The sequence below is a fragment of the Bos indicus genome, chromosome 4 (assembly GCF_029378745.1).
Source record: "Bos indicus isolate NIAB-ARS_2022 breed Sahiwal x Tharparkar chromosome 4, NIAB-ARS_B.indTharparkar_mat_pri_1.0, whole genome shotgun sequence".
Classification (NCBI taxonomy): Eukaryota; Metazoa; Chordata; class Mammalia; order Artiodactyla; family Bovidae; genus Bos; species Bos indicus.
The window spans coordinates 56328845-56344746 of NC_091763.1; the positions used below are offsets into that span (position 1 = coordinate 56328845).

At 38.0% G+C, this 15902-nt stretch overlaps 1 protein-coding gene across 2 annotated transcripts in view; it reads right to left on the reverse strand.

The window, feature by feature from the left end:
* Positions 1–640: 640 nt before the first annotated feature.
* The window catches only part of ZNF277 (zinc finger protein 277), a 134992-nt gene continuing 119730 nt past the window's right edge, over positions 641–15902 (reverse strand). For both annotated transcript variants that reach the window (XM_070787256.1, XM_070787257.1), the window contains exons 8-12: positions 8061–8128; positions 5622–5718; positions 4004–4046; positions 2439–2613; positions 641–998 (exon numbers count right to left, since the gene is read on the reverse strand). In XM_070787256.1, the coding sequence (XP_070643357.1) occupies positions 812–998; positions 2439–2613; positions 4004–4046; positions 5622–5718; positions 8061–8128 (570 nt within the window). In that variant the 3' untranslated portion in view covers positions 641–811. The remainder of the gene's footprint in view (positions 999–2438; positions 2614–4003; positions 4047–5621; positions 5719–8060; positions 8129–15902) is intronic.

The window sequence follows — 15902 nt, forward strand, 5'->3', positions numbered from 1 at the left end:
AGCATTAAAAAAATATTCTAGATAATATATACCAATGGACACTAAAATGGTTTGATGGTGAACTTTATAATGGTGCATCAGACTGACGGCACTAGATGCAGGAGACTAAACACACTTTTCAACTAGGGACAATGGAAAACATATGATATTAGGAAGTCATTGTTAACTTTATTTAAATGTTATAATGGTATTGTGGTCATATACCACATATGTGGTTTATAAAAAAAATGATACTTATCTGTTAGGGAAAGTGAAGTTGTCTTGAAGTCCATTTTTAAGGAGTTTCAGTTTAGTAACTCTAAGTGGAAAGCAATAATAATAATATAGTCAGATCTTGATTATTCCAAAATAGTGTCCAGCGTGTGCATTATCCAGGACTTTGCCCACTGTTCCTCCCTTCTGTGGCTCCTCTGCTGGTCACTACATTTACAGCTGACCCAGTGTAGTACGGAAAGTACACATCTGTCAAATTTTGTGACTTGTTGGATGAAGAAAGTCTGTGGGGAAGAGACTGAAACTACTGGTTGAAATCAGGTGTATAAATAATTGGAACATGTCATTTCTTTTTGATTTATATGTCTTCCTTGTTATAGATAAATATGAGTTACAATGATTACATAATAAAACTTTAGAGCCCAAATACAAAAAGCCTTCATTTTATTTAGTTTCTACTTTACTTGTGGAAAAAAATCATGTTTTAAAAGTTTTATTTTACCAAGGACTAATCCTTTGCTGACATTCAACTTTAAAGTATCTTTCGTGTCTGTCTCACAGGAGAAAACATGAAACATTGCTTCTGTGGCAGCTTCTTCTAGTTTTTCAAGGACTCATGTAGTAGCAACTGGTTCAAAATACTGCTTTGTTTCAATGCATGCAGTTTAGATGTATCTTCACTAATGATGGCAATATTTCCATTTTGTTCCTGAGCTGTCAGGTCACTTTCACTGTCAGACAGTGTACACAGCAGAGTGTCATTTTCATAAGTTGGAAAGTAATACCTGAAAACAACCACAAATAGACTGAATAACCAAAACTATAGATTATCTAGAAAATTTCTCAGCAGTTGAATGTACACATTACTATAATTTTGCTAAGTTTCTTTGCCAACAGTTTCAACTACATTTTGCAAAGGCTGTAAACGAGAGAACTTCTGAATTAATTTTACTTTGACCTTTATTGGCTGACATCAGTCTTACTAGTATCTTTGTTAGCTGGCATTTCAGCCTTTGCTTGATATTTAACATAACAAGATACTATCTTAAAAGGCAGCCTACTCTACTATCAGGCAGCTCTAGCTATCAATTTAATACCTCCTTGTATAAAGCTAAAAACGACATTCCTCTCATTTCTATTCAAAGGTTTCAGTTCTGCCCTAGGGATAGCAAAGTTCAAATACAGTTACTCTTTCACACACTACTCCTTCAAATATCCAATAAAAACAACTGTTTCCATGTGTGGAGTCCCTCCTCTTCCCCCAATCTAATCATCACTATTTTCTTCATTATAAATTAAAAAAATTAAAAACATCTATAGAATTTTAAGTCTATTACTCTGGTTCCTTCTCTGGACACACTCTGGAGTTAGTTCTGAAATATAAAGGTTTTTGACTTGTATAAGAAGAATTATAGGAACTGGGTCTCAGGTTAGTCCAGGGCTGACTCTGCCTCTCATAAATCTGGAATTTTCTAAAGAGGAAAAACTAGAGCTTTTTGCCTAGACTCCTGGGGGGCTCTGATTTAACATTCCCTGAGAATAGAGGAATCTCTCTGGAGCTGGAACCCTACAACCTCCCAGAGGTTCCCTTAACTGAGATTATCCAGAGTGATTAGAGAACTGTCTCAGAAGGTGAGACTGGCAAAGGATACCTGGGAGTCTGAGACCATCTCAACAGGTACATACTAGAAGAACAAATGCTTGATGTTTTTAAAAGCACCAGGATGCAAAACATGCATCAAAAGCCCTAGTAGTGGTATACTGTATGACACAGTACTTTTATGTTTAGGAGTTTATCTAAATGAAATAATTATGTAAGTGTGCAAAAATGTAGGCATATGCATCTATTTAGAAGAGCAAAACATAAAAATCCTAAACATCTAGCAAATATCCATACAATGGAATATTTGGCAACCATTAAAAATGATGCAATAGATGTGTAGTGGATATAGAAGATGCTTTTAAATACTTTATTAACAAAATATAACTTAAAAATCTATATTTCTATATCTATCTATTGCTATCCATATCACTACACCATAAAATTTGAAGTAGTTGATTATATCTGTAACAGGGAGATTATTTTAAAACCAAGGTTTTTGAAGATTTTTACTTTTTACAATAGACTTGCACTTATCTTTTATTTAAGTTTAAAGGAATTAAATAAATGGATGAGATAATGGAGAAGGAGCAAAGAAATGTATGTCTGGTTGAGCAGAACTCACTGTGGTTGATCCCATATCTGTTTTTCAGGAAGCAGCGCAGTATGTTTCGCTTCTTCCATATGAGTCCTTAAGTCTGCTTTGGACCTGAACTTCTCCTGGCAGCCATAGCATCTACACTGGTGAATCTGCCTCCGAATGAAATTGACCAATTTCACTTGCTGATAGAAATTTAATCCTGAAAATGATAGTATACAGAATCATCAGACAACTGGTCAGACCCATTTTTACACTGTTGCAATTTTTTTTTTTTTAAAGAACCAGTTCTCTTTATTAACCAACCTGAAGAGGCAGTGCAGATTTAAAGCATAGACAGAAAATAATAACAGCCAGTACTTATATAGTGCTTATGTACCAGGCACTGCTCTAATCACTTTTCATGCATTAATACATTTAATCTCCACAACACCCTACCACATAGGTGTTACCGTATCCACATTATACATCAGGAAGCTGTCCAAGGCTGCATAGCCAGTAAGTGGTAGAACCAGGATGTGACACCAGGCTGTTCGCTCCATAGCCCATGTTCTTGACTATTAACCTATTACATACACATATACATGTGTATAAGAGCAATAAAGTAAAGTAACACTTTCAAGAGTCTAGGAAAGTAGCTGGTGAGTTGAGGGGTGGGCATTGAGCTTTTTCGGAGAAGGCAATGGCACCCCACTCCAGTACTCTTGCCTGGAAAATCTCATGGATGGAAGAGCCTGGTAGGCTGCAGTCCATGGGGTCACTGAAGGTCAGACATGACAGAGCGACTTCACTTTCACTTTTCACTTTCCTGCATTGGAGAAGGAAATGGCAACCCACTCCAGTGTTCTTGCCTGGAGAATCCCAGGGACCAGGGAGCCTGGTGGGCTGCCATCTCTGGGGTTGTACAGAATCAGACACGACTGAAGCGACTTAGCAGCAGCAGCATTGAGCTTTTTATGGTCTTGGATATATTAGCAAGTCAGTACTTTACATCTTCATGACACTAATTTTTCTATCATGGTGATCTACTTGGGTACATCTATAATAAACACTCGAGCTACACTACCAAGCAAGGCAGTAGGTGTCTTTCATACACTATACATTCTCTATAACATTCTGCTGAGCCAAGGCCCAATGTCACACAGCTAGTAAGTGCTGGAGCTGGACTGTGAACTCCAGTCTGACTTCAAAATCCATGCTTTTTTCCACTAGCCCCCTACACTTTACAATAGAAATTAATCATTAACTTGTAAGCCCTCCTCCAGGGGATTTTCCGGACCCAGGGATCGAAGTCACGTCTCTTATGTCTCCTGCACTGATAAGCAGGTTCTTACCACTAGTGCCACCTGGGAAGCCCTGTTTTATTTGACATCATATATGTAGGGAAAAAACCTATAAATCAAAACCATATTTGAATATTATAGTTAAGACTGTGAATCACTGTTTCAGGCAGTCCCATTGAGACCATCTGTGGAGAGACACATTTTGGCTTGTACACTCTCCAATCACAACTGCAGAACACAGGCATCGTTCACGGGATAGTGTATGAAAAAAAGCAACATCATGGAAAACAATTTCCGAATCAAACTTACCAAGTTCTGACTTTATTTTGAGGAGATCAAATTCATGTGCATCCTAAAAAAAGGAATGAATGTATCTGTGAGCATATAAATTATTTAATCTTTCAGGATGGAAGTATAAACAGACGGCTTATTCACAGGAGTCTGAACACTGCAGAATTCAGTCTCAGTTCATCATCTGTTTTCAAAGTCTTCAAAATCTACATCTAATTGCTTATAAAGCACAGTCCAAACAAGTCATGTCAATCAGTTAAAACATTTTAGTTGTTCACAGCTTGTATCTCCAGTTTTTATCATTTACTCTGTATGCACTCTGCAGTCTGACAAAAGAGTCCTCAGTCTCTAGGTAAATGTAGCCCTACTATACTCTGTGTCTGGAGTAGAATTATGACTATAGGTCCTTTGCTTCACAAGTAGATAGGTAATTTTAAATATTCTGCTTTTCCTTTTATACTGTCAAATATGGTGTTTAAACCTGCAAGTTTCTCCTCACTTATATCTTCCCACAAATTACATGTCTTTTGACTTTTACGATGCACAGGCTTATTTTTATTCTGTTCCATTTCTACAATCGCCCATCTGGGTAAATGCTTCAACTTACAAGCTTACAGAGAATAAAGACCATCTAACTCTCTATGAAGGCATTCTGTGTAGCACCACAGGCAGGATAATTAAGAATTCCATGATATGTTATCACTGAAAGTGACTCAGCAGAGGTTGAGGACACCAGTCAAGGATCCTGCAAAGGGAATTCTTACACAGGATAGAGGGACTAAGGCACCTTTCAATTCAAAGAGACTAGGATATTATGAGATTAGGATATTTAAGACTGGAAAGTATACATACGTACTAGTGACAACCTGCTTCAGACAAAATGATTCTCCTTCCTCTTGAGTAAATGCCCATAGCCTTTTGAACACCTTCCAGGTCCTAGTTTTACTGAACTAAGAACAGTTTTTATGAATGAGAATGAAGGTGGGTCAAACAGGAGAGTCTTCTCCACTGCTTTAGAGCTGAGTGGGGGGGATGGGAGAGAGGGCATATCAGAATAATCCAGTAATATTTTTCTATTATACTCAACTCCCAATATAATAAAAGAATAGCATGCAGAAGAGAAAACACAAACTGGTAATGTCCTCAAATTTCTTCTCTTCAAATCCTGGTAACTGAGGGAGTTGTAAAACCACACCCTGTGCCCTCTCCACCTCCATCCCTCCCAAGGGCTCTGTAAAAGGCAACTTTCTCTTTTCCTGCTCTCCTTGTTCACCAGCACGGAAAGCACTGGGAAAAAGACTCAGAACCTGTCCACATCCCAGGTATTGTTAATTGTGGTTGCAGATCCAACAGGTTAAGGCAGAACTATCTCGTAAACATATCAGAGGTGGGATGGCATCAGTGGTCTGTGAAATACCAAACTAACAGTTCACCCAGGTTCAGTGAACTCTGCTTAACTGCCCCTAGTTCTGCTTCTGTTTGATGGACCCTCCCTGACTTCCATTTTGCTTACAGAACTTTAAGGAAGGGGAAAATAATCAAGAGACAAAGGTATAAGATGATGAGGTTGCAGTAACCATCAACTTCTCCCTGTCAGAACAACAAAACGAATGTCAAATGAATCAAAGTATCTCACCTCCATGTGGACACATAATTTCTCAATTGTTTCTGCTTGCTTTTCACAAAATAGGCAGACAGCAGACACAGGGTGTTCTTCCCAATCAGACCAGTCACTGTGTTAAAAATAAAATGGCAAACATGGAGCTTCAAGGATATACAGAACAATGACCTGGTATTACTTTCTGCTCCCTAAGAAACCCTGCCAGTCTCTTTCAAATCTGGTATTTCTGTAAAGACTGTCATATTATATTATGACTTTTTGATACAATTTTTGAAATTCAAAGTAGCACCATGAAATTAATATAAATAGCAAACAGGTGCTGCTCTATTTTCTTATATTTGCCTCTCTTTCTGAGCAGCTATTTCACTACAAAATCAGCACCATGTCTTTCTGAGACAGCCAGTTTTAATTTGCAGAGAAGACGTATCAGGAGACGGGATGCTCTCTCGTTAACTACAGCCACTAAGTGTGCATGCTGTGAGGTGCAGTCAGTGCCCAGAGTGTGTTTCTGCATGAAAAATGGCGTATTTTAAAAAGGCAACCTTGTATCTTTCATGTGGGAAATACAGATCATTTCAAATGGGGCAAGTGTTAAATTTGATGGCAGATATCAAAAAGAATACAGGGCCTTTTTACCACTTTCTCCCTTCCTTGCATTTATTTTTTGAGATACTGTCAACTTCTTGTCACTGCTAAACCAGGAGAAGCAAAATCCCAGGAGAGACAAAAGGCTGAACAGCTTTGAGTGAGAGGAAGATGAATAACGGGGAATCCTTTTAGGTTGAAAAGAATACTTCTCGAGCTTATAATTTCAAGCAAAGAAGCTGTGAATGTTTTAAGTTAGTCATCAATGGGATGAACACAGAACAAAGTTAACCTCAATTTAGTTGTTATGTTCTCTGTTCCAACAGTAAGAAGCATGGAGAGTTCAAATATCATATCAGTTTAAGGTCTAGGGATCAATGGACTAATGAGTAAAGAATTCTGGAGTATATTTTCTCTGAATTATATATTACCTGTGTGCTCAATGATCAGCTGTAGTAGCAAAACACTATTTAGTTGGAATAACAGTTGTTTTAATTATGTCAAACTTATTTTGATATTATCATTAATTTTATTGAAGTATAGTCAATGGCACCCCACTCCAGTACTCTTGCCTGGAAAATCCCTTGGATGGAGGAGCCTGGTAGGCTGCAGTCCATGGGGTCGCTGAGGGTCGGACACGACTGAGTGACTTCACTTTCACTTTTCACTTTCCTGCATTGGAGAAGGAAATGGCAACCCACTCCAGTGTTCTTGCCTGGAGAATCCCAGGGATGGTGGGGCCTGGTGGGCTGCCGTCTACGGGGTCGCACAGAGTCGGACACGACTGAAGTGACAGCAGCAGCAGCATAGTTGATTTACAATGTTGTGTTAGTTTCAGGTATGTAGCAAAGTGATTCAGTTATATGTATATATTCAGTTATATATGTATATATTTGTGTATATATATATATAAAATCATTTTATAAGCATATATGTTTTTAATAAAATATTTGATAAAAAATCTGTTTTTTTTAATCAGATTCTTTTCCATTAAAGGCTATTACAAGATATTGTCTACAATCTCCCATGTTATACAGTAGAACCTTGTTGTTTATCTATTTTGTATATGGAAGTGTATATCTATTAATAGCAAACTCCTAAATTTATCACCCCCTTTCCCTTTTAGTAAAGATAAATTTGTTTTCTATGTCTGTTAGTTTATTTTTATTTTGTAAATAAATTCATTTGTGTCATAGCTTTAGATTCCACATATAAGTGATATCAAGTGATATCTGTGTTTCTCTGACTTACTTTATTTAGTATAATAATCTCTCAGTCCATCTATGTTGTTGCAAATGGCATATCATTATATCGTTCTTTTTTTATGATTGAGTAATATTCCACTGTTTGTATACCATATCTTCTCTATCCATTAATCTGTCCACGGACATTTTGGTTGCCTCCATCTTTTGGTTACTGTAAATAGTGCCGCTATGAACATTGGGGTACATGTATATTTTCAAATTAGAGTTTTCATCTTTTCCAGACATATGTGCATGAGGGGGATTGCTGGATCATATGCTAGCTCTACTTTTAGTTTTTTAAGGAACCTACATAATGTTCTCCATAGTAGCTGTACCAATTTACATTCTCATCAAAAGTGTAGTAGGGTACCCTTTTGTCCACACTTTCTTCAGAGTTTATTATTTGCAGACTTTTTGATGATGGCCATTCTGACTGGTACGAAGTATCAAAAGTTATTTTTATTTCAAGTTTTGGCTATATTACATGAAAGGACGCATGGCTTACAGAAAGGGTTCTCTTTCTTTTTATTCTATCTTTTCAGAATGGTAACTTAAAATCAAAATAAATAACTATTTTCCTTCTCTTAAAATACTGTGATTAAGTACCATCAATAATAAGTCTTACTCTTCCTGATGCTCTAGCAACTCCCGATCATCTTCTAGTTGAACTTCTTCCCACGATTTTCCAAGTTCCTTTGAAGGAAGAACAGAGGGATTAGAGATAAAGAGGGGAGGTGAAGGGGGAAGAGGGGAGAGGAAAGAGAAAGTAGACACTGAACTCAAAACAAAACAAGACAGTACCTAAATGCAAATGGTTTTAAAACAATACAAGCAGAATACAGTAAAGCTGTTATTTCAGGGTAAGAAATGATACATTCTAACTCGAAGTTTAGGATTTAGGATATATCCTAAATGGTTAGGATTTCAGATATATCCTAAATCAAACATTTGAAAAGCATGTAATAATGTTTAATAACATTTTAATATGCTTTTCTTTTTTAGAGAAGCAGAGATAACCTTTCAGTCAGATTCTTTTCTGTTAAATGTAAATTAGCATTTCTCAGCCCTGGATGTACACAGGAATCTCTTAGGGATCTTTTAGAAAAACCACTAATATCTTTTGAGAGAGACTCTCCTAGCTGGACTCTGTTTCTCTTTGAGGTTCTCAAAAGTCTATTTCCCAGACAGCAGCCACAGTGAACTTTCTACAGGGTACCTCGCTGTTTGTCTGACCCCTCCCAGGACTTCTCATACTCAAAACAAAATGCAGAGGTCTTCCCATGGCTTATAAGGCCTCTATGGTCTGCCAGGCTCCCTCTCTATCACTGTGTTCCAGCACTTTTTCTCATGCTTAGCTGGCTCTGGTCAGACCACTCTTTGGTTCCAGCTTGAACACAGCAAGCTGACTTCCACCTGGTTACTTCTACACTTGTTGGCATCGTTCACCTCACATATCCTGATGTGGTTCCATCATCCTGAACGTTACCACTGCTTTTTCTGAACACTGTCTAAAACACCCCTCTTTCAAGTTACTTTTTATTCTGCTAGGACGCTTTATTTTTCTTCAAAGCATTGATCATACCCTGAAATCATTTTGTGGATCTGTTTTCTTATTTTCTGTCTTCTGCACTAGAATGTCTATGAAGACATGGGTTTTGTTCACTGTTATATTTCCAGAGTCGGGCACACAGTGGGTACTAGAAATTATCTTTTTATTTTATTTATTTTATTTTTTAAATTTTATTTTATTTTTAAACTTTACATAATTGTATTAGTTTTGCCAAATATCCGCAGTAGGCAGTGCGTCGGTCTTATAATCTGAAATTATCTTTTTGAGTTGAACTGTAACTGAAAACATCTAAAAAATGTGATGCCAATTTAGATCTTACTTCAAAAGTTTTGTGCATGTTGAGTAAATAGTTAATGTATAAAAATCACATGGTACCAGGTAATAGTTGGTACTCAAATATATACTCAAATCCCTTTTATCTCTTACAGTTCATGGAGGAGTTCCACTTTGCAGGGCTATGTCAGACAAATTTAGTCATAGTTTCAGCAAAACTTAATGCAGTGATGAGCAGGAATGCTTTCTTTTGGCCCAACCATGTCTCTTTTCTCCCTTGAGTCATTTCTTTCTTTCTCTTGGCCTTTCTTCTCTCTCTACTCAATCTTCCCACTGTGCCGTGCAAAAGCAGACACTGCATTAAAGAGGGATACAGAGAAATTACTGGGCACTTTTCCAAGCAGTTAAACCATGGTAACTGTCAAGTCCAGCCTCACCTGATATAATACAGATATCCCTGTTTTATATCCTTTATTTAGAAAAACATTACCAGAATTTACTCTCAGTTAGAAACATTTTCTTAAGGAAGGTAATCATTTAACTAAACACAAAGGACAACAAGAGCCATTATGATTTAGAGAAAAAGAACATCTATCATTCATCAACTTAATGAGAGGTTTTGCAGCTGTCATTATCTATCAGCTAAATGATGCATAAACTCAGACACACAGAGATTTACCATAACGTCATTAGAGACAGTTAATTTGGACTCCATAATGGACTTCCCAGAGTTGTCATGAAGTGTCTAAGCATCATTATGAACAATAAGAATGGCCTCACCATTGCCAACAGGATTCTTATTAGATGGAATTTTTGGTGATGAATTAAATCTTTTATGCATTGGTTGGTCTCTGTGGACACAGACTGAAGGCCACTGCTGCAAGATATTACTCAAGGACGGGTCATTTGGGGTATTACCATTCAACAATACAAGCAAATGTTACTTATCAATAAATGTTTTGAGCCCAAAATGATGAAAAATATCTTTCACTGTCAAACTTCCAAAGTCAAAGCACTGCTTTACAGCTTTCTCAGTATTAAGCACAACACAGGGATTTATCTAGGCAATACAGCACTAACCATTTACCGCTTGAGAACAAAATGGAACTCTGTGTTCATTAGTATAATAGGAAACAAGTGATTTGAATGTGACTTTCCTAGAGTGCTCCGCCTTGGTACAGTTAAATGTATGATTTATTATAAGAACAAGACACAAAGAGAAAAAAAAATTTAGTCTCTGATTAAGACACTATGCCTACTAATGAATCATATCAGGAAAGAGAAGAACGCAAAAAAAAAAAACAAACCAAAGTTGGGAAGGCATGTCAGTAAAGATGTTCAGAACACCTCCTCAAACCTCTGCATCAGATGGCTTATGATCAATGAGAGGGTGGGGAAAAAGGTCCCTTTCACCCAGCACCCTTTCATCCCTAAAACTCACAGACTTACATATGCTTACACACAAAAAAATCCATCAGAAACACATACAGTGTTTTAAATGTAAATAATTACAGTAGAGAGAATCATAACAAAACTGAAAAATAGGTTAACAGCGTTCTTTTGTTGGGGCTTCCCTGATGGCTCAACAGTAAAGAATCTGTCTGCCAATGCAGGAGACGTGAGTTTGATCCCTGGGTTGGGAAGATCCCCTGGAGAAGGAAATGGCAATCCATCCCAGTATTCTTGCCTGGGAAATCCCATGGACAGAGAAGCCTGGTGGGCTACAGTCCATGGGGTCACAAAGAGTTGGACATGACTCAGTGACTAAACAACAACAATGTTTTGTTACAGATGGGTTTGTATATTTTAAAACTAAAAAAATTTAAATCAAAAAAATGATAATACCACTGCAAAAATACTTCCCTTTAGTAAAACTCAGGCCTTGAGCCATGAGCACCTACAGAACATGTAGCTGAAGCCTTGAAGATGATGTCAAGCAGTCTGCTGCCCTCTGAGGCAAGAGTACTTGAACGTGAAACTGCCTGGGACCTTGTCCCTTCAGCTGTTCCCCCCCCAACCCCCAATCCATTGAACCTTTCTGTTTGTGAGAAAACAAAGCACAAACTCTAAGCAGATAATTTAGATTATGCCAAAGACCTTTAATATATTTTATTTGCAAGTCTATCAGTATTAAAAAACTGATATGAGTTATTAAACAGGCAAATTATTTCTCCCAAGAAAGAAGATGGAATCTATCAATTTGCTGAGCCCAAAAGGGACCCTTAACAGACTCTTTGTCCTGACCAGGGATCAGGACATCGTTTATTGATCTCCCACCTTTTATGACTCTCAGAGTGTATCTTGCCAGGAACACCCTGGATGCTTCCATTACTGCTGGTCTGAAAATTCTGTTCCGAAGTGGGACACTGTGGGTGCATGACTCAATTACCGCATAGATCTACTACAGGAGAGGTCAAAACATTAATTCTGTATACACCATTACAAAGTGTTGAAATTAATGTGCTTACACATCTGGTTCTCACACCAATCTCTAAGTTCCTTGAAAGTAGTAGCTGTTCTGCCATATTTTTCTTTCTGTTCCACCAGCATCTGGTACCTAGAAAGCACTCAAATGTTTATAGAATGTATGAAGTCAATGAAATTCCTTCTGAAAGAAAGAGGATGTGAGAAATGGATGTGCAGACACTAGCTACTAAACCAACAATTCAATCTTTTGCCCACATCCACGCACTCATATCAGCTTTTTCCCTCAGAGAAATAAACGATGAATGTCTCTCATTTCTGTTTTTCTTTTTTTCTTCCTTTTAATCCTTAAAAAAAAATAAAGCAGGAACTCTCTGGTGGTCTAGTGTTTAGGACTATGAGCTTCCACTGCTGAGGGCCTGGGTTTGATCCCTGGTTGGGGAACTAAGATTTTGCAAGCTGGGTGGTGCAGCCAAAAATTTATAAAATAACAATAAAAAATTGTCCTGCTCTTTAAAGTCCTTAAGAAAAAACAATGTATTTACTGTTTAATTAAACTTTTAGAATAGTTTAGTCTTGATAATAAGTATTTTCATTAATGAAGTCTAAAAGAAAACTAAAATGAAAAACCATTGGCCCTCATTTTTCTCTAACTATACACTATTAATATTTGGAACAGTTTTAAAAAATCTATTTAGCCTATATATTTTTTATACCTTGATTTATAATATTCCAAGAACACTGTTAAGATTGATACTTCTGATAAGCACTCCTCTAACTTAAGGCACTGGTACATCTTTAGAGATGTTATTAGCTTTTTCAATTCTTTCCAAAGCTAAGTTTATATCATTTCCAAGCTATGACAAACCTAGACAGTGTATTAGAAAGCAGAGACATCACTTTGCTGACAAAGGTCCATATAGTCAAAGCTATGGATTTTCCAGTGGTCATGAGAGTTGGACCACAAAGAAGGCTGAGTGTTGAAGAATTAATAATGATTTCAAACTGTGGTGCTGGAGAAGACTTTTGAGAGTCCCTTGGACAGCAAAGAGATCAAACCAGTCAATCCTAAAGGAAATCAACCCTGAATATTCATTGGAAGGACTGATGCTGAAGCTGAAACTCCAATACTTTGGCCACCTGATGCGAAGAGCTGACTCACTGGGAAAGACTCTGATGCTGGGAAAGATTGGGGGAAGGAGGATATGGGGATTACAAAGGATGAGATGGTTGGATGGCATCACTGACTAAATGGACATGAGTTTGAGCAAATTCTGGGAGATAGTGAAGGACCGGGAAGCCTGGCATGCTGCAGTCCATGGGGTCGCAAAGAGTCGGACACAACTGAGTGACTGAGCAACAACAACAAGGCATCATAATACCTTTTAAGTTTTTTAAAACAAATCTTTCCTATGGCTTCCCTGGAAGTTCAGTGGTTAGGACTCCAAGCTTTCATTGCCGAGGGTATGGGTTCAATCCTTGGTTGGGGAACTAAGATCCCATAAGCTGTGTAGTGTGGTCAAAGAAGGAAAAAAACAAACAAAACCAAAAACTCCAGAAACAAAACACTTTATTGTTGTTGGCCTCAATGGAAAAGCATAGAGAGCTAAGATGGCTAGGGTTGTAAGTTAGAGCCCTTAAGGAACTGATTAAAGTCAGCTTTACCTTGACCATGGGTCATCTTATACTTTGGTATAAAAGATAATAGGCAAAGGGTGTGTATGTGTGTAGATCATTAAGAATTTATCACCATTAACTGACCAAATCCCCAAACCAACCCAAAGTATAAGAGGTGGATACTGGTACTATTTCAATTGTAAAAACTGAGGAAAAATGGAAGGAAACTGATGCAGAAAGCTTTAGCTATGTGACCCTGGGAAAATCATGCAACTTCTCTATGCTCTAGTTACCTAATCTATAAAAGAGGATAATGACAAAACCTGTGTCACAGGGGTGTGGTTAAGAGTAAATGACTTAATACAAATATCTAAGACAGTACCTGGCACATCCATGCATGAGTGCTAAGTTGCTTCAGTCACATCCTACTCTTTGTGACCCTATGGGACTCAGCCCCCCAAGGCTCCTCTGTCAGTAGAATTCTCCAAGCAAGAATACTGGAGTGGGTTGCCAAGCCCTCCTCTAGGGGATTTTCCTGACCCCAGGACTGAACCTGGATCTCTTATATCTCTTGCATTTGCAAGAGAGTTCTTTACCTGTTTACTAGCACCCCTGGGAAGCCTGTACCTGGCACATAGTAGGTACTAAAAAGCTGCTAATTAAAACCAAACCAGGGAGAATGGATATGTGTACATGACGTACGGCTGAGTCTCTTTGCTGTCCACCTGAAACTATGACAACATTGTTAACCAGTTATTCCCTAATACAAAATAAAAAGTTGAACCCCCCCCCACCACCAAAAGCCTTAAAAAAAAATCTATCAATATTACCCTGAAGTGATTTAATTTTCATTTTTTATGTTATTAAAGCCTTTACATTCTCTTGAAGTACTTCTTTCAAGCCACGATTCATCCCACATGAAATCTGGGCTCTCCGTGGGCAGTACAATCCGGCACACTCATCTAGAGCCAGCTGGTCCTCACGGATAATTCCAGTTTTCACAGTTGCACTATTTGATGCCCGTATTGAACTTTTCTAAAAGTGCCAGCAGAATCCGAGTGAGCAGTTTCTCTGAAGTCTCCTCTAAAAGATAAACACCTCCAGCTATATACAATGTTCTGCTAATCCTAAGCTCTTGACTATTAGCTTAAAAGAGCCCCAGAAGAAAGTACATTAAATTGCTTCCACGGCTTCCTGCAGTAGCTGAATATTTCTTAGAGCTAACACTGAAGCCCATTCCGTATTGGATTGGGCTGGGCCCTGAAGTAGCGTTTGCTCTAGGAATTAATGACTGAGTGATTTCACGAGAAGACTGAAAGACTCAAAGGGTGCCTTTACCTTTAGTTAGTTGTAAAACATTTGTAGCAAACCACGGCAACCTTTCAGAGACAATCTTTAAACACATGCTAAACTTATTTCTCAAGGGGAATTTTAATATGCTAAGGATTAGTTAGAACAGGCAAAAATTTTATCCTAAAGCAGAGACTTCCAACATAATTCAGAATATGCTTTCTGTCCAATAGATAAAATGGCTCATTATTATCAATTATGCCTTTTGTGGCCAATGGACTTGGATTAAAATTCTTTCAAATTAAGAGCAAAAAACACTTTCTTTTGCTTTAGAAAGCTGTCAGAACTGGAACTCCTCATCTTTCTTTCAATTCCAAGGCAGAATTACTTAACTCCTTCTCTTGTCATGAGTAGTTTTGTTAGAGAACCACTGACTGAAACTGCCAATCCTAGACAGGCACTGTAACAACCACTTTGCATGAGTTATCACACAACAAGAGGTCCTGGGAAGTAATGTGGAACTAACAAGTTACCACCAACTGGGAGAATTCAGGAAAGGTCAAAAGGAGAGAGGAGACGCCAGTCCATATGTCCTACTAACTTCCCAGAATCCTTCCTGCTGAAATCCATTTGAGCTGAGAGATATGCGCGCCACCAGGAGTAACCATGAGTCAAAATGATTGGCCACAGACAACCAGGAAACTAAACCACTTACCATAAAACCTGAAACTGTGAGCCATGTGGCACAGCAGTTCTCCTGGGTTCTCTTTGCTGCTCTCCCCCTGGTGCCCCTTCTTAATAAAGTCTCTTGCTTTGCCAGCACGAGAATCTCCTTGGACAGTTCATTTCCAAGTGTTAGACAAGAGCCCACTCTTGGGCCCCTGGAAAGGGTCTCTCTTCCCACAAGAGTTTCCTTCCTTTGCTATGTATACGTAAAATAAAGATCAGCAGACTGGGGGCAGGACCGGTAGCACTCTCCAGTCAGTGTGTCAATCAAAAATCTCTTTTTAAATTTCCAAATGCACCTAAAGAGAAGGAAATTCGCCTCCAACTGAATACCTCTCCTTACACAAAAAGGACTGTAATCTCCAGAGGCCAGTAAATGGTACAGAGGTTTCTGGGCAAGGAGAGTTTACAAAGTATTTAAAATCCTTGACATGATAACCCCATCAATCCATCCTACTAGTTTTATATATATATATATATATATATATATATATATTCTTTTTTTTTGTGGGAAAGAAAGGCGAAGATATTTTAATGGGGGAAAAGGGCATGAATGAAGAGACTATA